Here is a 24,775-nt window from a genome sequence, read left to right as displayed (position 1 = left end):
GAGGTGACGGTAAGCTCAGACGACGAGCTGCGAGACGTGAACAAAAGATCCTCATAATACTGGTTTAGCTGAATAATTGAATTCAGTGGCGAGCTGGCAGCCATGCTGGTTTTCTTCATGTATATTGCAGACCAGCAGTAATCCGTTCTCGAGGAGCATCTCTGGCTGCCTGCCGCTGAGTTTGTGGAGGAGATGTGAGGTGACAGAATAGGGCTCTGTCACCAATGCCTCCATTATTGATAAGATTGGGTGGAGGGGAGCGAGCAGGAACACTGTGAAGCTGAAAAGTTTGTTCATGCCCACACACAGCTTAGTTCCATTCCCCGTGTGACTCATTAAGGAGAGCAAGCAACTACAACTGATGCGGTTTGGGGTTGCATTTCCTGTAAAGCACTTTGGGTTTAGTAAGGCACTATTACCACTTGCATGGGGAGGGTTGCTGCTGAGTGGAGCACCCTAGCAAGGGGTTGGCACCTTAGCTGTATTGCAACTACTGGAAGAAGGCATCATTATTTTAGTCATGAATGAATGAATGAATGAATTAATTAATTAATTTTGTCCAGTGTTTTGACAAGTAAGGGCTACATTTCATAGGTGGTTTTCATAGGTGTTAATGTTTTTGGTGATAGGTCATGGTTTCCACTCCCTGTTTACCTCCTTTAGCAAGTATAACTCTTCCAAGATAAGGAGTTCAATTCCCTGTGTCGATAGCCTTCTCTGTTTCGTTCTTGCGACATCTTTCTCTCTACTTTTCTCCCTATTTTGTCGCCCTGCTCTCGTCCCCGCCTGATCAAGACAAATAACCGAGTGTTTCTCCTCATATACCCTTCATGTATTTTTTTCCCATAACAAGCGTGATTAGGCAGATGTTCTAAGCTGTCAAGAGCTGTCATATTTCAGGCCTGATTTATGAAGACACAGCACCTGCTACATTCTGAGATGTAAAAGATAGCTTGAATAAAAGAGAAAAGGGTAAAAGCTTGGGTATGTACTGTAGATGGTGATCAATGTCAAGATATTTCACACAGACATTGGCATCTGATCTGGTCTGCATGAGGAGATAAGTAGTTAGGTGTTGGTTTATTGCACTGCGGGATTTTAAGTGAACCATAACCAATCATAACCCTCATTTAGGCCTGTATTGATCTCATACTGGATGTCGGAGAGCACATGTTTTCCTGACTAGATTAATAGAGGCCAACAGATTACCAATAAATCACAGTGTTCATAACCCATTCTGAACAGCCTCTGTATTAGGGTTGGATCGCACACTGATCACGCTTCCACACCATACACTGCTCTGGGGTTGGTTTTGAAACCTGTTTTGAAACCTCTCTCAACAAGGTCTCAGTCTAATTGCTTTGGCAATCCCTATGTTCTCATATGGCCAAACAAAGTGAACAAAAGGGAAAACCGCTCCGGGCTCTGGAATAACTTCTCACACCTAAGTAGGTTTGCAAAATGTAAAAGTGGCTTGAATGCTAAAAAAAAAAAAAAAAGGAATGACAAAATATGATGCAGATGTGGTGTCAGTACATGCCAAGTTGATGGAAGTAGGAAAATGATGAGGGATGGATACCACTTTGGTAGGAAAGGAAAGCTGGTTAATATGAAAAAAAAAAAAAGTTATGCAAGGCATTTAACCTGTTCATTTTCTGATCTTTATTTGTCTTTATCTCGAATCATTTTTGTAATGCAGTGGTTAAGTTGTGGTGAGATTAAAGCACAAAAGGAAGATCACAGTTTGGGGGCTAAAAATGGCTGTGTTGTTAAGGTGTGAGGACCCTTGTCGTCATGGATACAGTAATAAACATGTGGCTAAGGTTATGGAACGAAAACAGGAAATGAATAGTGTTCCTCCTGATGTTTTGCTGACCCATCCAACCACCCTGTGCAGGCTTAAACGTCTGTTGTTTTGGGGCGCTTCCTAAAACTACTGATACTGTTGTCTCTAACCACACTGTAACAGCTTTAACTATTTAACCTCAATTCTCGTGTGTAGGTGTAAAACTGCTGGCATACTTACAACAAAACGAAACAAAAATGAACTTGCGGAATACATATTTGCACGTGTGCACACCGCAGCTTTCTTTTTCTTTTTTTTTTTTTTTGTATTTACACTCGATGCCAGTGGGACTTCATTAAAATTAAAAAAGAAAGCACAGCCAAGGGAGACTAGAAATAGCAATGACAAAATCTCAGAGCAGTCGCTGGGGTGACTGAGCAACAGAGTCAGCAGGGAAAATATTAGGATCTGAAGGCTGATTAGTTTTAAAGAAGCAGACCTCCTAAGCTGAGCCAGCATTTATTTAAATCATGACCTATTGATTTTGACACTGGACAATGAACACAACTGTTTTTGAAGACAGATGGAGGTGGGTGCAGATTTAGAGCTTTCTTTTTTCCTTTTGTTCGTAGGAACCATTGAGGATTTCCTGCATCAATTATGCCGCAGCTTTCAGAGTATTTTCAGCTAGTGAGACTGGGAGGGATTTTTCCTCTGCCTCTCATATTCCTCTTTAACCTACCCTCACCTCTTTATCTTTCTCTCGTACAGTGTTTCTTCAAATATAAGCTCTTCCTTCCTACCGCCCCCTCTCCATCTCCCCATCTTGACTCTCTGTCTCCAACTTTATCTCTTGTGCAGGTCTGTACTGTGCACGACGAGGAGAAGCTGCCGTTTGGTAAATAAGTCCATCCTGCGTGCTAGCCGGGTCAGGGCCCAGGCACTCAGCTGTGCGAGTGTGTGCATTACATTCAGCAAGTAGGAGGAGAGAAAAATTGATTGCCCCCTTTATGTGAGGGAATGAGAAAATACTGTACACCCCCACCACCACCACACACACACACACACACACACACACACACACACACATACAAAGACATACTTACACATTCAAAACACAGAGAAATGCAGCTAAAGGCACACAGAGAATAAACTAATAGCTTTTTACTGTTTGTTTTCAGCAATTTGTTCATTCTGCTGTTGCCCTGATAAGAACAGCGCGGTTGAAAAAGCAGAACAAGAGGAAAGTTGTTTTCTTCTAAAAAAAAATCCTTTGAAAGAGTCTCCATTCTCCCCCTTTTCTTTTCATTTAACTGGCTTAAAAAAAGTGATTTTCTCATATTGAGCTGGTAAGGTGGGGTGTTTCCTTTGTGAGCAGATGTTTTCTTTATTTCACGCTGGGTGTTGTATGATTGCAGCGAGATCAATAATTGACTGCATTGGTCCCCTGAGGACCACTAACCAGAGATCGATAGAAGCCTTGTAGGGTTGCTTTTTCCCTTCAGATATTTTACCAGGTATAACTGTTGCCCACCATTGCGTTTCTTTCTTAAGTTATTTTTTGCAATGATATTCCACATCACTTCTGGATTATGGACTCTGTGCTGTAAATAATCATTTCTGCGGGCAAGGTAGGCAACTTCTCTGCAACTGTTAATCAATGCTGCACCGATCCATCACCGTTCTCCTCACCTACGCAGGACACCTGTAGCCTCAGTGCTGCACACACGGCCATAGTGAGAGAATTAGATTTTCAAAATTAGATTCTCTGCCTAAAGCATTTGCTGGAGGGAAAGTGATGGAGAACAATTGCTGCACAATTACAGCAAATGAAAACCAATCATTAATTTTAGAAAAGCACTACACAAAGTTGAATATGGGGCAGTGAATTCATACAGTAGTTTGTGTGTGTGTGTGTGTGTGTGTGTGTGTGTGTGTGTGTGTGTGTGTGTGTGTGTGTACATATATAAACACCTGTGTGCATGACGGAAAGTTTCCACTCCCAACCCGATGAGGCAAACTGCTGCTGATTGCATCACTGGCTGTTGCCATAGCAACCTGTACCCTCACCACGAAGGTCCTCTGACACAGCTCCACTGATAGAGAGGCTAAAGCCCTCTTATAGAGTGAAGGAGAGCGAGACAGAGAGCAGAGAGGACTGCTAAAAGCTGGCCGGCTGAGGAGCACATCTGTATTACTTAGCGTCAGCTGAAAAGAAAGGCCCCCTTTATTAGAATAAGTGGAAGATGTCCCCAAGGAGTGCTAGAGCGTAATGAATTTAGCCTCTTTCAACATTAATGCGATGTCGCTTCAATGCCACCAAGCTGTATCTCTCCCCATCAACTTCCGTTTCCTGATTTACTGACAGTCAGTAGGTCATTAGTCAATATGGAAGCCACCGTTTGCGGATTTAATCTGATCACAGCACAATTGGCTTCACCTGAGCGGCGTACTCAACACGCTTAGCATTTGGGTGTCATTGCACCGGCTGTCCTGGATAATTCAGCTGCTATTGCTGTCACCCACGTAAAGTTCAGGACTGTTAATTATTCATACACACCTTTCCTTCCATCCCTTCCTTTCCTGTCCCCCTGCTAGTCTCCTTTCCTCCTCGGCTAAAACAGACCGGACTTCTGTGAAATAATTAAAAAACCTGACAGATATTCCCCCACTCGCCCCCTGCAGAGAATAGTGCTCCTTCCCTAAAGTAGCCATTTTTAGTTTGTCAAGGCGATTCTGTCAAGCCTTATTGGGTCTGAACGCGTTCATGCTTGCAACGACAGTCCATTTCTCTCCTTTTCACTTTGTTTGAGGTAAATGCAACAAGGCAGGAAAACAATGAAACTGATAGAGCATTTCGCCACAAACACAGGCTGTGGGGACATTTTCTTCTCAGAGCAGAAACAATCTCAAAGTAATAGGAACTCCTGGTTTTGGGGCATATTTATTGAATCTGTGTCTGTCTGAATCTATGTTGGAAAGCAAGCAACTAGCTCGAAATGTTCCACAGATAATATTTGATGAAATTAGTGTTTTTCATCCTCCATGCATGGAATCAGAGTCCACGTGAGCAGCATTGTTGTGGAATGGTCTAAGAATGCATCATTGACATTTGCTTTGATCCACCAAAAAAAAAAAAAAGGGAGCAAATGAAATTTATTATCATCTTATACTGAATCCTGAAGCATCAGAACTGGCAATAGAATTGGTGGGAAATTGCCACCAGAGAACTATGCCAGACCTTCTTTCAACTTGCAAACCATGACAGTTTGTCACTGTGGCTTTAATCCCAACAGCGCAGTCCCTTTCCTTTCATAACCCACTGATGCATTGAGAGTATCCTTAAGGCTCCAACTCCGTGTCATATTTAATGGATGAGCCGTCCAAACATGGGATGAAGTGTTACCTGCACAAGACATTTGCCTTGACAAGTGCAAACTGGACATGCTGTCTTTTCTCCCCAATGGGATTTTCTTCCTCAGCCTCCAACAGAAAAAAAAAAAAACCTGCATGGAAGCAAAGCTTTTAATGCGGCAGGGCTGGAGATTACTATACACACTTACAGTACATGGACCGAGGAGCATGCACACACACTCATTGCGCTCAAAACAGACAGTTGCACAAAGGATCCCGAAGCTAGCGTTCAGTCTGGAAAAGACTTAAGTTGAGGTGGGCATGCTCAGTTTTGTGCTCACACCTTTGCAAACACTGCACTGCACAACATTGCAGTTTTACAGTTCTTAGATTTTCTGTTGTATTTTTACAGTTTTACTGTAAAAGACTAAGAGTAAAACAAGATATAGCAACTTTCAGCATCATTGTCAATAGTTTAAGAACAGGGCTGTGTGGCCAACCAGTGCATATTAAGAAAGGCATTTATTTTTTATAATTCCCCCTGTCATTAGTTCAGCAGAGCGTCATTTGTTGCCTGCACACACACACACACACACACACACACACACACACACACACACACACACACACACACACACACACACACACACACAATACACTTTTAAATCTACACTACTTTCACTAATAAAGTGTGAGAAGAGAATCTCCAAAGGTCATGTCCATTAGTCCCAGTTGTTCTCATTACAACCACATCTGTTATCTGAAAACTTCTTTCTAGAGTCTTGGTATTCTAGTAATAGCTGAGGGTAAAGCTTTGATTTTATTGCTCAGGATTATGGATGAAACTACCTTATGTTAATGTACCTACCTCAGAGCAAAGTGTCTTGAACTCTTTTAATATACACACAAACATATCTCAGACTACCTTTCAAAATTTAGACAGCTGTCATTACAATGACTGTGAGAACAAACTACACTAAACTCAACTCACAGCATCAATGCAGGAGCCCCTTGTTTAAACTGTGATAATGTAAGAAATATATGTTTGGACGCCTCAGTGTTTAATACATCAAAGAGGCAAAGTAATTACCTGGAAAAGTCCCAGAGTCTGAAGTAAAGATTTTAGCATTTATGTTAGGTTAGCTGTTTCCTAGCTTGTTCCATTGACTGTAAACACTGTGCTGCCTACACAGGCTATCAGTTTCAACTCTAAATTCCATTAAACTACCAAGGATCACTAACTTTACTCAATCGGGTCACACAACACACAACACTGCAGTTGTGTGTCCAACAATTGCACGTGGGAAAAGCTTTACACTGGCCTCCTGAAGATTTCATCCCTCTTAGTGTCTTTAAGTATTGCCTAACTGTCTCCAGGACACTGTTCTTTATTACGGTGCGCGCACTCCCAGAGATCACCTGTCAATCAAACTGGGTCTGGGCCAGCGTTGCTCGAATATGTTGTTGGCTAAGTTTTCATCTGTGGTGCATTTTTATTTTCAGCCATGGTAGACAACGCCGTTCATATTAACTACCGAGCGTTTCTTCGTGTTCCAAAGACGTCGGAAGTGTCAAATGTTTCTTTCCTCAAGCACCAGGAGGATTTCTTGCAGGAGAGATCTCCCAGCACATAAGTATGCAGTTTGTACGCTCGGTCCAGAGCCTGCTCTTGATACCTTTACTTTGACAGAACTCTCAGCTCTGGTGTCAGTCTTTTGTCAGATAGATAAGCTCGGGGCTAGAGTGAGATTTTGTTATAGGAAAACATTGCAGAGGAGATCTGGTTACAAACTGCTGCTGGCATTCCAACTTTTTTTTTTTCCTTCAGGTGGTGTGTTCACTGTCATTGTTTACAATCTCTGTTTTTTTTGTGATTTTGATAACAATATTTCTTTTATTCACTTTAAGGCTTCTCTGAAATTTACAGGTGTTTCCTATATTGTTTAGGAAGCACAGCTGATATATTTAAAACATCGAGAGATCATTGTTTGGTCACCCGCAACCTCAGTCTATTGTGGTTTTCCTGTCATACCATCAGACACACTCCCTCTCTCTTGTTCACATCTGACATAGTTCGATTGAATTTCACCTCTTGTCACTCTGTTCGCATGGTTTCGCCTCCAAGGTGCCCACTGACACTCACATGGACAAACAGACCCACACACACACACACACACAAACACACACACACACTGAGTGGTGTGAAGTGATGGCAGAGCATGGGGCCAGTCATGACAAGGCCTGGCTATGTGTGTGTGTGTGTGTGTGTGTGTGTGTGTGTGAGAAACCTAATGCCTACACCCCTCAGACACACACACATTGTCAGGAATACAGATGCATTCATGGATGGCTTTGCACATACACACACAGTCACTTCTCCTTCCCCTGGTACAAAAGAGAGTGAGCTCAGGTAGCTGTCAGGTGCTCTCCCATTGGGAACAGTGGGCAAGTCAAAAACAAAAACCTCGCCTGTCACTCGACACACAGAGACACAGACACAGGAACACACACACACACACACAGTGCTTCGGTGTGAGGAGAGAGTCAGAACGAGATGCCTTGGGCAGATGCTGAACCAGTTGTCTATGCTGCACACAAAGAGTTTGTGTATATATGTGTGTAAGTGTGTGTGTCTATCTGACTCTCTATCCAGTACTGCAAAAGCCACCTGCCAGCGAGCCCAAGTGGACATGCCGCCTTGCGTTTAGCCCTGGCCTGGGAGCCAGTGATAAGAAATAGCTGTTTGTGTGCACGTGTGTGTGAGTGTGACATGTATATCCTCAACACTGACACTGGCTGTTCGCCCCTCCAACCAAGAGGACTTTCTTAGAGTGGATTTTTATGTGCTTTCGTCCATTGATTTACGATCTGGTTGGCTACCTGTGAGAGCCTGGCATCTCTTTTAACGCCCCCCCAGTGCTGAGGCAAGGACGTCACGCCAGCTGGCTGCCAAACAGCCCTCAAAGTGGGCGCAGAGCCACAGCAGCTGTAGCTGCCACAACACGGGTCAATTACTCTCTAAGTTGATATTGTGTACACACAAAATGAGCACATACGCACACAGGTACTCCCTGTTTGCTCTGTGCATTCAGCGGCGCCTGACATAGTTTCCAGTTTCAGTTTCATACCTGATCAAAGCTGAGGGGTCAGTGGGAAGTTTAGAATCTTAAAGACTGAGAGTTGGTGTTGGTTGACTTAGTAGGCCTTGATTTGTTTGGCTAACCTTGGTTTGTTTTCATGTTGCCGTCCCTCCACGTGTTCCTGGATGGTGGATCATTGATGCTTCAAAGACAGCAGCCTTTTCAGAGGATGAAAACAAACTGTGCACAAGACTGTGCATCAGCCTTCTGCCTTTAGATTGATTTTAATGCTGTTGCTGACTTTAAAATTTTTAACTTTGAAGCTTTTCCAAATTCTGCAATAGGCTCAGCACGCCCCAAAAACACACTGTGTGAGCTCTGCATGGGTGGACAGATTCTCCCTGAATGAATTGCGAGCATCTGTTTGCTTTACGCCAGGATCACATTTAATCCCTGACGCATTTGTGTTACTGAACTGCGCAGAGTTCCGCACAAAGACCCCAATGGCTGGTGCATATTGAGATGAATCTATTCAGACGTGCATGTCTGGTGTTAAAGCAGAAACTTTCTTTGCATTCACTCACAAAAAGTTTTCTAAGAAGAATTTAGGGAAAAGGCAATTTACGTTAAATGTGCACGTACATAATCAGGTCATGTACGATAAATGCAACACACTCAAATGATCACGCTCATCAAGGTGTAACATTGGACTAGACATTGTGCAGGTTTGTGACAGCGAGCGATATTCTCATTTACATTTTCTCAATCCTAACACCTCCTCTGTTTTTTCCCTTGTCTGGCAGGTTGCAGAGGGATGCTGTGTGGCTTCGGCGCCGTATGTGAGCGTGACCCAGCTGATCCGGCAAAAGCTGAGTGTGTTTGTAAGAGAGTGGAATGTCCATCCTTGGTGGCGCCTGTTTGCGGCTCTGATTCATCCACCTACTCCAACGAGTGCGAACTGGAGAAAGCCCAATGCAACACACAGCGACGTATCAAGGTGCTGCGCAAGGGACCCTGCTGTGAGTACCTGCTTACAATGCAATGACTCTTAAGAGATGCTGCCAGAAGATATTCATTTTAACAACTCCGTGTCTGGTTGAGTAGACCTGTTTTGATTGAAGGATTATAACACCGCAGACAAATATCCGTTAACTTGGTTGCACACAACACATTGCATGTCCTTGCACTTCACAATAACAGAATCCTGCTGCCAAGTTTCAGTTTGCATCAGCGCTCATTTTAAGTCCATTTAAAGCTTGACATTTAAATACTTGGTGTGCACGTTCTTAAAAGAACATGCATGATCATATTTAAAGACGCTAGAGGTTGAGCAGATTTCACTGGTGATCTGTTGTTCTGTATTTATGAGATCACCACGCACAAACAGATTGATATCATTCTTCAAAGACTTCCATTTTCTTTTTTGTCGGCATGTGCTTTTTGAAGTGTTACCATTAGTATATACGGGGTCTGAACAGCTCAAGAAATCAAATTGGTGCCTTTGATATAAAAAAAGATCAATCCCACAAAGTCCACTGAATCTACAGTTGCTCAGAAAGCAATCTGACCCGAGACTGACACTCTCCATTAAACGGCTGTGAGAGTTGTTCAAAAGCTGTGAAGTATAGGTGAATAAACTGCTTGAAGCATGGAGAATGTGGAGGTTTTCTATGAAATAAGGACACAGGACTTAGGGTGTTTTGATCTTTGTGACAGAATCAGACAAACACAAAGCTGCAAGTCTCTGAGTGACGCTAAATTGCTTGTTATTGTCTAGTAAATGGATTTATATTAGACTCTGTCCTAATATAACAGGCTTTGCCTTTCTGTCTTTATCCTCCAATACTAAAACACGTCCCTATTATGTCCAGTCTATTGTCTTTCCAATATGGCTACGCTCCCAGTGCTTAAGCACCACCTGCACCCTCACAAACAAAAAGTGTGCCACTCACTGCTCCCATTGGTAGCCATCCAGTGTGTATTTTATCCCCTAGCCCCTGGTGGGTGCCTTTTCCCCTGCTGTACCGCTCACTGCTTCTCTTTAGCAAAGCCCATCAAGATCCAGGACTCTGAGGGGAGCAGCGGATTCTTGCCAAAGCTGCAACATTGCAGCAGCCTCAATAATAACTATAGTGTTTTGTCAGCGTCGTGCCTGCCTGCCAGTGTGGGCCCACTGCTAATTCCAGGGGTCTGATTACAGTGCTGGCTTGGACCTGGCACTAATAACAAGCTTGGTGACTGCTCACCACTGGTAGAGAGGAAATAAAGAGATAAAGGACGGAGAGAGGACAGGAGGAACAGAGAGTACAGCAGAGAAATATCTGGAGAGCGACTGAAGGGACTAACGTTGAAATAGGAATAAGCTATGAAACATTTAGAGAACGACAAGGATGCAAAAGCAAATGAGTGAGTGAACGGGTAAACAGAATGCAAACGTAGATTAAATCCAGGGAGAGAAAGAAGTGCTGGTGCTGTAATGATGGTTAAGGCCATCAAAAGCACCATAATTACCATTGGCAACAACAGCAGGCAGTCACTAGCAAAAAAAAAAAAAGGAAAAAATAATAACTATGATGTTAATGATAGTATTACTGATAATGACTACATGCTCACCACCAGAACAGACTTTTGGTCTTATCACATCACATGTGCAACAAAGAATCCAAAACATTTTTTTTCTTTCCCGTATAATCGATGCTAATGGTAAGACAATTTCTTTTGTCAACATTTTCATTTAAGCATTGAATCTCATTCCTGTTCACAGAACACAGAGCTCTTGGGAGTGCAGCTCGGAGACAGATGTGCTGGATGTTTTATTGAGAATATTTAAAAAGTTCACTTTAGAAAATGGAATCTGTCGTCAGTGCATGGTCTCCATCATGATAGCCTTTTACTGTAAACTGGGAGGAGGCACATAACACAACTGTCTTCAAACAATTGGGTCTCAGATCTTTCCTTTTATTACCTTGCTGTGAATAAGATGGAAGTGTAATTCAAACCTTGCTGTGTCAGAGCTCACTTGGCTTGTTTTAGAACTGTGTTTCCAAAGGTAAAACGCTTTGATTTGATTGGTGGATTTGCCCAGGGCTCAGAGAGTGAACCCTGACTCCATGTGTTGAATAAGCTGAAAGGCCACCAGTCATTTATTAATGGAAATCTAGATATTATAACTTCCCTTCCTGGCAAATTTGACATCCTATTTTACTTGTGCTGTCTTTTGTTAGTGCATAGTATGTTGCTGCTGTAAGTCTGTGCAAGCTGCCACAGTCAAGTGTGTGTCACTTAACTAGCTGTCATCTGTAGGTCTATTAACTTTGCTTCAACTGAAACATGCCTGTTGAAACATAGTAGAATAACTTCAGAAGGGCAGCTGGCCAGAGTTATGTAGTGGGGTGAAAGATTCAGCCTGGCAGAATTGGGATATATATATGTGTATATATATATATATCCCAATTCTGCGAGCGTGCGAGAGAGAGAGAGAAAGAGAGAGGGAGAGAGAGAGAGAGAGAGAGGGTGTTAGGAGGTCAGGGAAAGCTGAGTGACAGGTTCTCATTCTCTTTCTGCCTCCAATAAATTCAACCGGTACAGAGGGTCTGGATAGGTCACTTTGGCTTAGATTATGGAGTTGTCAGGGCAGATGGAGGAAGAGGGAGGCAAAGACGGGAAGGAGGAAGAGCGGGGGACAGCGCGGGAGAAGGGAGAGCTGAGAGAACGAGAGAGCTTTTAACTGTAAGAATAGTGTGGGCGGTTGTATTGGTGCTTTTGTGCGAAGCCTCGTTTGACTTATTCGATTTGAATGGCGGGTTTTCATTGGGGTAAGTGAATTGGCTACCGTTCTGAGGAGCCGTCATGTCCAATTCAAATCAACTCAGGAGTCTTATCTGGCATTCAGGAGTACAACCGCAAAAGAAGTTTTTTTTTTTTCTTACAGATTACCCCCCTCTGAAGGGACTGGAGTTATATGGAGCATGTTGTTAGCACTAAATACAAGTCTGAGGGTCGGGTTAGCCGGTGTTTCTACGAACAGGCAGGAAGCATCAACCAGCAGGATACTGACACTTGTATGTTTACCTGTGTGAGCATTTTGATGCAAGCTTTGATGCAAGAATGTGTTGTGTTTAAAAGAACATCTTTTAGTTTTAAAAGAACACGTTATTCTTCTTACAAATGAAAGTCGAATCCTTAAATTGCACCTTTTCTCACTTCAACACACTCCACAGTGTTGAGTGCTACAATACAGCCTTACTCGGTGTTGTACGATGTGTCACTGGCATCCCTGAGTATGTTTGCTGACTTTATGACCATTCATCACTTGTGCTACTGGTACATGTACATGTGAATTTACCATTATCTCCTCTTTGTCACTTGTGGCCACAGTGACCACTTACCTACACAGTTCTGTAATGTTACAGCAGAATATGCACCAGCTTCTATCTGCATTTCGCACAGACTGGGTCTTCTTTTATTTTGGCCATTGTTCCTATTGGTAGCATTTGTGGTCACCAATTCAATTCTATGAGAACTAAGACGAACAAGGCAGGATGCATGAGCATTCATGTGAAAAGACAGGTTTTAAACAAACCCCCAGGTTAGCTTCATTTATTTGGAAGAAAAAAGGAAGATAAACAGTAAAGTCAGCATGTCTCTTGTAAACATCCATCACAGTTTACAGACCAACTTCCTGGCACAACCCACTTTACTTGCCGCACTTTTTCCTGTGCAACGAGGGATTACAACCAACATATTGGGTGCACTCACTTGTGGTTGCAACTCCAAAAAATATGCCAATATGACTTGTCTACCACCTGGACTTTGTCAGACATGTTGCCATGTTCCCAGTTCTCCTCTCCTGACAGATGCCTGCATATTCCCACTCTACTGACTGCACAGTTCAGCTTAGCTCAGTTTGGCATAACGGTGGAAAAATCCCATTTAACCACATTCATTTAGCACCTCACTCATAACACTGAACTGGCTATTACAACAGTTAAGTGCCAAGGTAACAGTGTAAGTCCGTCCCGAGGGCAGGAAAAACGACCCGCACGTCGTTGAGGCGTGGGCACTTAGTTGCCCCCAGTGCTCCGCTCTAATATTCACATAACATAGCCCTTAATGGTTCAGACCAGCTCTGCGCCAGCTTCTTCATTATCTTCCTTTTGTTCTAGATGGATGATTTAGGAGGGGTGGAGTCACGTTTCTGGCGGTCAAACGGGCAGCCAGTGAGCAGATAATGGCCTCTGATATTATCGAAATTAAAAGGAAAGACGCGTTTAAATTGGCCCAGCAGGAGTGCCTGATAACAACACAAGGCGAGAAGAAAAAAGCGGTCAGTTATGAAAAGAAAGAACTCAGAGGCAGAGAGAGAGAGAGAGAGAGAGAGAGAGAGAGAGAGAGAGAGAGAGAGAGAGAAACAGCCAGCAGAAGCACTTTCTGCTTCAGAGAGACAAGAGACATTTGGGCAACTGTGTGTATGTGTGAGAGTATTATAGTGTGTATGGGCATGCACACGCTACAATCAGCAAGGGAACGTGCACCATGTTGGCTCTCCTAATATTGAACTTGGAGCAGAGTGGTAAATACACTCCCTTTCCCAGTGAGAGCCACAAAAGTGCTGCAGAACTCATCTTGTGTGGCCACTGTAGTGGAACATTGAGTTTTCATTCTTTTTTTTTCTTCTTCTTCTTGAAGGACTGCAACAAGTAATGCAAAAAAGTAGAGTGTGTGTGTGTGTGTGTGTGTGTGAGTTGACTGGGGTTCGAGAGAGTGATCAATGGAGATTGATTTTGTGCGTACGCGCGTGTGTGTGTGTGTGTGTGTGTGTGTTCTTGAGAGTCGGCCATAGGCGCGGCCCGCTGCCTCCTACTCTATCAGTCCACTCTCCACTCTCTCTCCCTCTGTGCTTTAGAGAGCGCTTTATCTCTCCAGCACCGACACACTCTTGTGTCCTCACAGTGAAAGGAGAAAGGCATCAGTACTCCACACCTGCTGCTCTGTCTGCTCTAACATACTGCAGGCAGTCAGACTCAATACAAGGAGGACGTGAACCTCTCCATCATGTGGAGCAACTTGAGTTATTCAGTTGTAATCTGCATTGAACATTCATGTTCGGTGATTTGATGCAGTTTGTATTCATTTCCGACATAAAACCTGTCTCATATACAACTAATTCACAATTTACATTTAAGTTTCATAGCAACCACAATGCCAACCAGATTACATTTTCCACCGACCTATTGGGGAAATATTTTCAGTGATTATGTCTGCAAAATGTTCACTCCGTTGGTATTTATTTTCCCTCCAAAATCCACTCCTGGCAACTGAAGCATGATTAACATTTTAATAGTATATTGTATGAGCCAACACTACCTTCGTGCACAAGATCGGAAACATTTTCTGTCTTTAACCAAAACGATGATCTGTGCCTAACCGTAGCCAATGTTTGGTAACCTCATAACAAGTGGAATGCAAGAGGCAAAGACCAGTCGCTGCCATGAGGGTAATTGCAATCCTTTTTACTTCTAAATGTATTCGCCGTGGTACGTTGGTCCGCACTTATCCGTGAGTCTTATTTTGGCTTTGCCGTCTCTCTATTGTGTGTATTTCGTAGGTGCATATTATGTTGTTGTATTGAGTGTGTAATTTGCGAATGATCTAGAGATGGTATGAATGTAATGTATGCGTGTGTTCCCTCTGTCTTTAAGTACGCTTTTTTACAAATACTGTTTTGCAAGAAAGCAGAAAAATCAATTTGAAAATAATTTGGCAGCCCAAACAAATGTCACACTTTGTCCTGCTCACCTGTTGATTGTCAGTGTTTTCTTTCCTGAATTGTTGTTGAAAGAAGGTTTTTTTCCCAGAGATGCTAAAATTGTCTCTGGTCTGAGCTTGTTACTCCAGCTGTACTTTTTGTCTTTTGTCTGGTGCTGGTCTGGCTGGTTGTTAAGGTGTCTGGGCCTGGCCGGGTAAAGCCCTGATTTATCCCCTCGTAGGAGCAAAGCTGGCTGGCAGGGAAGGTTTCAGGAAATCTCCTGCAAGCGAAAGCCTCCTTCTGGAGCCGAGCTGGAAAGTCAGAGGATGAAAGCCGACCTGCTGTATTCCTCCTGTACCCCCCCAACACCCCCTTCCATTTCCATTTCCATTTCCTCTTGTTCCTCTTCCTCTGCTTCTCTTTTTGCTCGTGCTCTGACGATCTCTTTTGTTACCCCGGTGACACAGCCGGTTGCCCTCGGTGACAATGGACTGGTGGTAATAGCTGTAGATGGTGGAGATGACTTTTGGCTTTGCCAGAGTAGATAACAGTGCTCTGCACAGTCTAACTGACAATTATTCATCTCTACCTCTGCACTTCCTCTTCTCCTCTTTTGCTTTCCTCCTTTTTTTCTCTCCATTCATTACTCTTCCCTTCCTCTCTCCAGTCTCTCCCTCTTCTTTTCCTCCTTCGTGTCTCTTTTTATCCCTCATTTATTGCCTCCCTTTCCCTCTTCCTCCTTTCTTCTCTGTCCATTCGTGTTCATGTGTCTCTCATTTCACCTCTCCTTCATTTGCTTGCCAACCAAAAATAATCACCACTTCTCACTTCTTTCTCTCTCTCTCTCTCTCCTTCACTTTCTCTCTTTTTCTCTCACTCCCTTCCTTCTCTCCCATTCGCCTCTTTGGGATTTTTAGACAAAATCTCTGTCCATGTCTCTCTGCCACTCTCATCAGTAGTAACATGCATGCATGCACACACACACACACACACATATACACTCGCACAAATAAAGAGAGTAATCAAATTTCTCCGGGGTGATTGCTGAACACATTTATGTGCGCACACACAGACACACACACACACACACACACAGGGCGAGAGGTCATTGTAAATAACTCGGTTTTCGTGCTTTCATTTCCCTGGGGCATTGACTCTTGCTTGGTATTCATAACCATAACATGCAGAACCTGACAGACTGACTGTGCGAGTGTGTGTGTGTGTGTGTGTGTGTGTGTGTGTGTGTGTGTGTGTGTATACTAATACTGTATTAATACCACTATGGATCTACACACATACACACACAGGCATACTTAGTGAAATACATACACACTGTAGGCATTTTGGAAACAGATAGATTGAAAAATATACATTCTTCTTATCGTCCTTTACCACACACACACACACACACACACACACACACACTCTTAAAGAGATGATAATGGGCTTTGCTGGAATCCTCTATCCATTTTTACTTGCTGTTCCACTCGTCTGCGACCACTGATACTTGTAAGACAAATCCTGTCTTCTTCATCTCTCTTGCTCTCTCCAGCGTTCACCTCTCTAAAACCTGCAGGCAAAACACAGATTATGTACACACACATCCCTTTCCACACACACACACACACGCACACACACACCTGCTTAATACCAGACAAGGGGTTGTGTTTTGAGACTTTTTAATGTATTTATGCATTTGGCTTCTCCTGAATAATACATCGTTATTTGTTGTTTTCCCAGCGTATACTTTGGGAGAGATGGAAAGGAGTGAAAATAAAAGCAGAATGGTGTTGAAAATATGAGGATAACTACCAGCCCAGCAGACAATAGTGGATCTTTTTATTTTGTTTTTGTGGAACAAGAATGGCGACAACTGTCAGGAGTCAGATTCGAAAGAATATCTCTTTGTCTCCGTGCCGGCTTTGTTTCGAAGGTGTTAGTGTATATATCCTGTATGTGTGTGTGAGAATGTGCCGCCGAGCTGAAACATAATGCAGACACGTGTCCTCGAATCAACCAAACCTTCCTTCTCTAAAATCTGTTCCAGTCAGTTACTTTATTGGTGTGAAGAGGCAAAAGAGGCAGGCTTGTCTATGCTCCAGATGAAAAGTTGAATGCAACAGTTCGTTTAGTCACAGTAGCAGCCATCTAAGATTGCAGACTGTGTCTGCAAATCATTCACTCATTCGTTCATTCTCTACTCCCTCCTCATTATCAAGGGAGTTCAATGTAGAGGACTATAAAGTGAGCTCATCCACAAAATGACTAAATACTTTCAGACACTACTGACCGCACTATTAATTACATCCATCTTCTTTCCACGCAGTGCATGATGGTATATAGCGCTTGGTTAGTGACCATCGGTTGTACACTACTTTTCAAGAGGCATTGTGGGATACTTTAAGTCCGCTATATAGGGTGTTATAATTCTCACTCTATCTTTTAAAGCATGTAGAGCAGCACATGATCAGTTATACTCAGTTACACTCAACACCCATAGGTGCACGCACACAACCACCCCTGCCTTGTTACTTATTTATTAAGGGCCGTCCATTGACTGCACTCGCTCCCTGGAGTAACGCTGTGTTCACGTGGTGGCAGTGGGAGGAAAATTACACGGCCCTTGCTTCCAACGGGAGATCGATTGTAAATTCCGCCGGCATTGGTTTAAATGAGCACGCAGGTATTCAACTTTCAGAACATTTAGTTTTTTCATTTGTAGGGAACGAAAACCTGGTGTTGATATTCGGCCACATGGATGCAGTCATGTGTGTTTGTGAATCCGCTGTCAACGCCAGGACAAAGTAATGCAGTGGTTATTGATGCAGGTCGTCAGGACCCAGAGTCCTGCCAGTGTGTAGTGTTAGCGATCTAATGACACACTGTTACACCTGGGGAGGAATAACTAAAAACCCAGCAGACTTTTGTCCTCAGCAGCAGGACTGAGAAATGCTTAAGAGGCATATAGATGTAGACAGATGGTTACTATTTAGTGCACTATGTTTACATTTTATTTGCCCTCCAACATAAATACCACAGTGAAATGAGAGTAATATCCATGGCATGTAGACTACTTTCTGTTCATTCTCCCACAAGGCAATGCTCTGCAATTTATTTACACTACAACTGCCTGTTATAAAGGGAGTACAGTAATGAATGAGGGATGCAGGGTGTGATTTCAGGCTGGTGTGCAGACTGTTGCCAGCTCAGTGTGACTGCGGCCGCTTGTTCCATCCCTCCCTTGCAGTATTAATGACGATCCACTGACAAAAAAGCTCACAAAATGACCGTGTCTTGTTATGTAGAGGCATTTATCATCAACATCAGCGATAACTCCTGCCTCGTGACAACTAGATTGTGTTTCCCGTGGCTGCTACATAATGACGGTCACCCTGTGGTTCCCCAGTCGAACACTTTTAATGTGAAGCCCTGGCAGGATGAAAGAAAGAAAAGCAACACGTGGATGACATAAATTAAAAAACCATGACGTACATGTGTGTGTGTCATCATGCAATGGTGGACTTCTGGTATAAAGAGGTAATTAGTGAACTAAATACATTAAATGGGTGTCGTGAGAAAATATGCTGAGCATAGATACTAATGAATATGAGTTGAGAAAGTCTGATTCAGTGAAAATCTCAAAGTTTTTCACTTAAAAAACGACTCAGTGGAAAAAAGAAAAAAATAGCTACAATTAGCTGAACTAAAATAGTAGCTCTAAAACTGGTCTCATTGTTTCTCCCTCATTACGCCATGAAACTGTAACTTCATAGATTTCTTAGAGGCAGAATTGCACTGCATCACCTAAAACTTAATGACTGCATCCCGGTGGCTGGAATTCATTCATTCTGAAAAAAACCAACAATTTTGTGCAAAACGTTTCACAGTGATTTGCTTCCACACCCAGCAGCTAACCGTCTTTCCTGCCTTTTGTTTGTCGCAGTGGAGCATGCCCGTTTTTTGGCCCTATGTGGTTTGTCCTGACACAATATCCTGCTTATAGTAGAATTACACAAGCAAGACGCTATTAAAATGCTGTTTCTCAGTGGGTTGAATAGATCCATTTTCTAGTGTTTCTCAGAATCACCTGACTGCCGATGCTGATCGCATGACTTATTTTCTCCGGCAACAATGTGAATGCGACTTTGTTTACCCTAATCACATTAACTTCATCTAACTCTGCGAGGATTGGGAGGGAAGGCCAATATACCTTTATTTCTACCTGAAATGTGTTTGTTTTCTCGCTCCTGGATCTAACAATTTTTATTCCCAATCAGACTAATAGACACAAACTCACACACACACTGCCTGCCTGTAGTAATAATGCTTGACAGAAAAGGAAGAGAATCAATTCAAGTTATTTTCATCTACTATTTGCTCTGAATAAATGTCAGTACTCTCTGCTCCTCCTGCAGCTTCATTCTGTCTCTCCCAGAGAGGCTTATCAAAATAGCGTAAATTAAATTGTTGTCATGTTAAGCAGGGTCCTATATTGCAAGGCTGATTTGGGTGTTTATCCAATTGCAAATGTGTGTGTGTTGTGTGTGTGTGTGTGTGAGAAGACTAAATCAGAAGTTTTTTTTAACCAAGTTTTACATTAAAATTCACTGGATCTTTGTTATTTTTGAAATTAATTCAAAATTACGTCTCAATCTTTTGCTGCCAAGCAGTCATTACTGTGGTGTTTCTGCATTTGCTCACGAGAGATAAGTTCTTGTTTTTCTGTTGATGAGATTTCCGTAGCTGTTGCTGATATTGTTTCAGTCTCTTCCCATAAAATCATTGCAAATGTAAAAGTGTAATTTTGCGATATAAAGCCACACCAGCAGAACTATTGTATCAGCTGTGAGCAGTTCAACAGAAAAGTGATGTTCCCCCTCTTATATTGCTTCGAATTTAGGTAAAGCTCTTCGGCATTTCAGAAAAAAACAAGAAGATTTGAGAAAAGTTAAGAGAAATATTTATATTAAAAAAAAAAAAACAAACGTACATTTGTACAGTAGAAATGTTTTTCATGCATTTTGCAGGTTGGGAACAGCCGTCACTGCATTCATGAAATGGCTATAGATGTAATTCCTCTTCTATCAGTCGGTGACAGATCAAATCCATTTATTTATATGTGACTACCGAGAAGAAAGATAAAGCAGAGTGAGTGAATCATCAGACTTCAGGCTCATGTCTTTGAGCCTATTGCACATTCATGTAGATACTTTGTGTCCTCGTACAGATGTGCCTGTGTTTGTGTCGGGGAACAACATGCACTGTAACCGAACAGCATATTGCGCCCAGCGGCCATCACTCATTAGCGAGTGTGGATGGCAAAGGCCAAGCATGATTAGCCAACGCTTCGCTGCACATCAGTGCTGATTTTGGCTCCCCACCACCACCAGCTTCTGTTAATCAGGAGCTAATGAAAGGAAACTTGTGGCATATGCGCCACTTCGCACACGAGTCCTCGTACTTCTTTCTGCGGCCAGGATGACTGTCTGAGTGCATTGCTGTTTGATGAAAGTTCATTTGATTTCAAATGCAGCATCTATCTGTTCTCATTTTGTTGTCAGTTTGCAAGGCATAAAGGCGGTTTGTGCTTTGGATTTATTCAGCTTTTAAATGATTATGCATACTAAAGTAATTTCTCCTGTCTGTTGCTCTCAGTGAGGCTTTAGTGATGAAAACATTTCATCATTGAACCATAGCTCCGGTATAAATGTTTGCTGTGATGCTAAATCTGCTAACTGGGTCTAACGAGTCTCATCTCACTGCATTTGATCCAGGGGTGCCTAGTGTAGAGCTCAACTATTTAAAACGGCATAAATGCATTATTGATTATGTGTGATCCTGCCCTTTAAAAGGTAAACAAATAGTTATTTGATTAATAGAATGTATAGCTGCACTCCCAGACTAATTTGGCACTAAAATCTTTTTTGGTGCTTTCAAAGGGCCTCAGCCTTAATCCAGGAGACAAGTACAACTTGGCACAAGCACTGACATTTTTTCAATAGGTTATACTGACTGTTTCCCGTAGGCCTTTAAGGTGACAGGGAGGCCCTGAGGTTAAAGAAACTGTCCATCCGCTAGTATTCGGTCTTTGCTGCTTGGCTTTGATCTCTTTTTGCTTGCTTATATGGATTAAAGTCTCAAATAAACTAAGCTGTAACTGGGCGGACGGTTTGACAAATGATATATAACCATCCGCAGACACTTTCACTACTGCCCTAAATACACAAGTCCCAATCCGGGATCATTTCTATGTTTTATTGACAGAGACGACATCACGGCAGCTTTGTTTTTTTCCACACAAGAATCCTTCCAAACACTTGATTGATCGTACAACAAAATACATCACCATCACTTTCGTCATGTGCAGCATTTTGCTCTGCCCCCCCCCCTCTCTTGTTGGTTTGACGCTGCTCTTTCAGAGGGGTACTAATCGGTATTTTTGTATTAACAGTGGATCAAACGGCTGGATGTAACGTGAAAGGTGTCACTCCCTTTGAAGAATGTGTTCTCTTCAAATTATACTTAGATTGTCCAAATTATCAAACATAAGACAAGATGGTAATGAATGTTCTTTTCAGCCTGCGAGCCTCCGTGTGGTCTCCTACAAAGCATGTGTCTCAAAATATGTGCGTCAATATTTGCTGATGTATAATTGACGAATTTAAGTGTTTTTGTCAATTTGTGCGTTGTCCTTTTGAAAAGCCTGTACAACTCTGTCTTTGTTTGTCATAAATGCCACATTCAGATGATTTAATCCCATCCTGCCTTCTCTCTGTCACTCAGCAGAATAAATGGGCCCTGTTTAGTCATTTCGGCACCCCACCTGTGTTTTACGACATCTTTCAAGCAAGACATATCCACTTGGAAATGATTGCTACGGTACAAAACTGATTATTTTGGAATCCTAAGACCTTACAGCATTACAACATTTAATATTTTATTATCTGCCATTATAATTTTCTTAAATATTCATCTTTTTTTTTTTTTAGGTCAGACAATATAATTGCCTTCCAAAATACAGCACAGCAATTAGAGAGCCTATTCTTTGTACCCTTGAAAGTTCTTTTAATTGCAGTTTTACACTGTCCAAAGCTCAGACATTTGGGTTAAAAATCTGTCCAGACAAATTCTATCCAACATACGCTTACACATCACTACTTAGCTATGAGTGTCCAACAAACTGGAGTATGATGAGGGTTTTTTGTGGTTCATTTTCCATTCTCAAGGGTAAAACAGCAAAGCTTGTAAAAGAGAGCAACAGCTGCAGTTGAGTGGAGCTCTTTGAAGAACTACATCAAACACAGAGAATCATCTTCCAGCTATTGGCCTCACAGTAGAGAAAGAGAAGAACGAAACGTGTGTGTGTGTGTTTGTGTGTCTGTGTGTGTGTGTGTTGTTGTTGGAGATGTGTGAAGGACTGTTAATCTTTTGGCCTTCCCTCAGTCCTTGCCTCCTGCTCCTCATCACTTGGTTTGGATGTCTGGCTGTACATTCTCATCCATATTCAGCTGTTGGATCTCAGTCTGCATTGATCTTGTCTGTTAATCTTGTTTATTTTCTGACCATTCCATACCGCCTTCTTTTTGCTCTCACTCTGAGCCTTTCCCTTATCTCCCTTCTACGCGCTTCCCTCCATACCACCTCAACTGCATGTCCTCCGTTGCTTGCTTATCCCCTTGTTTGCTGTCCACATATTTATTTATTTTTATATATATTTCTCATGTCAAGTGTTCATTGTTTGTCTCCCGGTATTTCACACGCCCAGTATCACTTGTCGATCAAATTTTAGTACCTCCGAGGAGTTTGTGTTTCCTGAGCTGTTTGTTCTTCTGTTTGTAAGCCGCAGTAGTACGGAAAATATTACTTGTCCAATTTCCATGAAGAATGGTGGAAGGGTGTAGCATGGGCCAACAAAGAAGCCATTACATTTTGGAGCGGATCCAGATCCAACTTACTAACAAGCAATAATATTGATCAAATTGTATCACTTGAAAAATTACTTTGACATAATTCAAATAGTTTTGGGAATATATCCAGACATAAATTGGTGTTCCTGTCTGCAGACTTGCATATCATAGAAGATTGGACCATCGTGCTCGGCAGAGATCTGCCCTCTCCAAGTGCCATTCCAGTTTTCATTTTTTTTCATTCTCCTTCGTGCCAGGAGATTTAAAAAAACAAAGATCCTTCTCGACACTAACATTTCCTCAGAGTCACTCCACTCATTCACCCTTCCCTACTTAATTAAGACTCAATAGTTAACTCTAATGAGTAAATGAACGTACTTGAGATACATGAAGTTGTACTTATGGATGCACTTTGGGACACAGCGACTAGCTGATCACACACGTTTGATATATTCTGGAGAATATGTAAGCAAACTACTTTCTACCTACATTCAGTACACATAAAGCAACATTAGCATTCATTTGGAGTCGTCTTTCTCTCCTTTTACCTCTTGTTTGGCCTCCAGCAATTCCTGAAAAATGAGGCTCTGTAGGCCAGATACTCCATTTCACGTGCTTCACCAGCTAACTTTGTGTCCTTGCCATTATGTCCTTGATAAGAGCGTTCAGACTGAACCAAAACAGTGAAGTTGCAGACCATAAAACCAAAACAGTGAGCTAAAAAGATGCTAAAACAACGAAGGGAACTGCAGTTTAGTGGAAGTTTTCTGTGGATTCATATAAAATTACAGATTTTCTCCAACCACGAGGAAGGGAGAGACAGCCATTTTAGCTTCGTCTAAATGTCCTCACTCACGGCTAGAAATCAAATAAGCGTACCTGTGTTTCCAAAAATGTTCAACTATTCCTTTACTGTAAGTGTCTGAATACATTTTCTTTTTCTGCTCTGCTGTCTTGCAATATTTTCTCAAAGACATTTTCAATCCCCTAATTTCCAGTTTTCCGCTCCCTTTCATATTCGCTATCTCTCTCTCTCTCTCTCTCTCTCCCCTCAGTTCCTCTCCTGCTGGTGATGGGGGGGGGGGGGTTCTTGATTAGACCACACACTGCCAAGTTCCCCCACATCGCATCATTGCATTTGATTAGCTCCAACCCCCTGCTCCCTCCCTTATCACTACCAGCACAACAGGAAGCCCCCCCCCCACCCCACTCCCACCCACAGACACACACACACACACACACATCCATGAATACATGCACATGTGCGTACATATCACAAACTCACTACCAGAGTCATCTGAGCCCGTGGCTGCCTGTAAATGTGCACTGGCAAATGTGAACACACACAATCTCCACACACACACACACACACACACACACACACACACACACATCTGGGTTGCTGCTGGTGCCATGGCGGCAGGGCATCAGGTAAAGCCAGCATGGCACTGACAGCTCCTTGTCCCTAATGAAGCATTAATAAACTGCAGCACAAAACAGTGGATCAGAGAGCAGCAGAACTCCCCTCCTGCCTGGCTGTCTGACTGCCGAGGGGAGAGATGAGAGGGGAGAGGATCACTATAATCCGCCATCTTCCAAACCTCCTCTGCCCCACTTTTCAGGGAGACATCACCCTCACCACTCATCCTCAGTCACCTGTTCTTCAGTGTCATGCTGAAGGTTTTGTACTTTTCAGTTTTAATGAATCTGATGTCAACCTTATACTCAATAAAAGAGACCTTGCACAATTAAGCTACCGCGCGGTACCGCTGCTAACACTCCAGCAACCCTGAACCAAACTTTATAGCTGAAACTTTTCAAATATATTCTAATACGGTAAAAAAATGTCGCTGTCGTTAGTTTTATTGAAAAGGTGTGCATTTAAAACACTTTACGATAA

The 24,775-nt window shown here is 42.5% G+C and overlaps 1 protein-coding gene across 1 annotated transcript in view; it reads left to right on the top strand.

Annotated features, from left to right (window-relative positions):
• agrn (agrin) overlaps nucleotides 1-24,775 on the top strand; it is a 233,982-nt gene that overhangs the window by 123,864 nt on the left and 85,343 nt on the right. The window contains exon 4 of the mRNA XM_070839320.1: nucleotides 9,024-9,239. Coding sequence (XP_070695421.1) covers nucleotides 9,024-9,239 — 216 coding nt within the window. The remainder of the gene's footprint in view (nucleotides 1-9,023; nucleotides 9,240-24,775) is intronic.

Source organism: Pempheris klunzingeri, chromosome 11 (assembly GCF_042242105.1).
Source record: "Pempheris klunzingeri isolate RE-2024b chromosome 11, fPemKlu1.hap1, whole genome shotgun sequence".
NCBI lineage: Eukaryota > Metazoa > Chordata > Actinopteri > Acropomatiformes > Pempheridae > Pempheris > Pempheris klunzingeri.
Note: the sequence above shows the minus strand (reverse complement) of the source record. Positions and strands in the feature narration are given on the sequence as shown.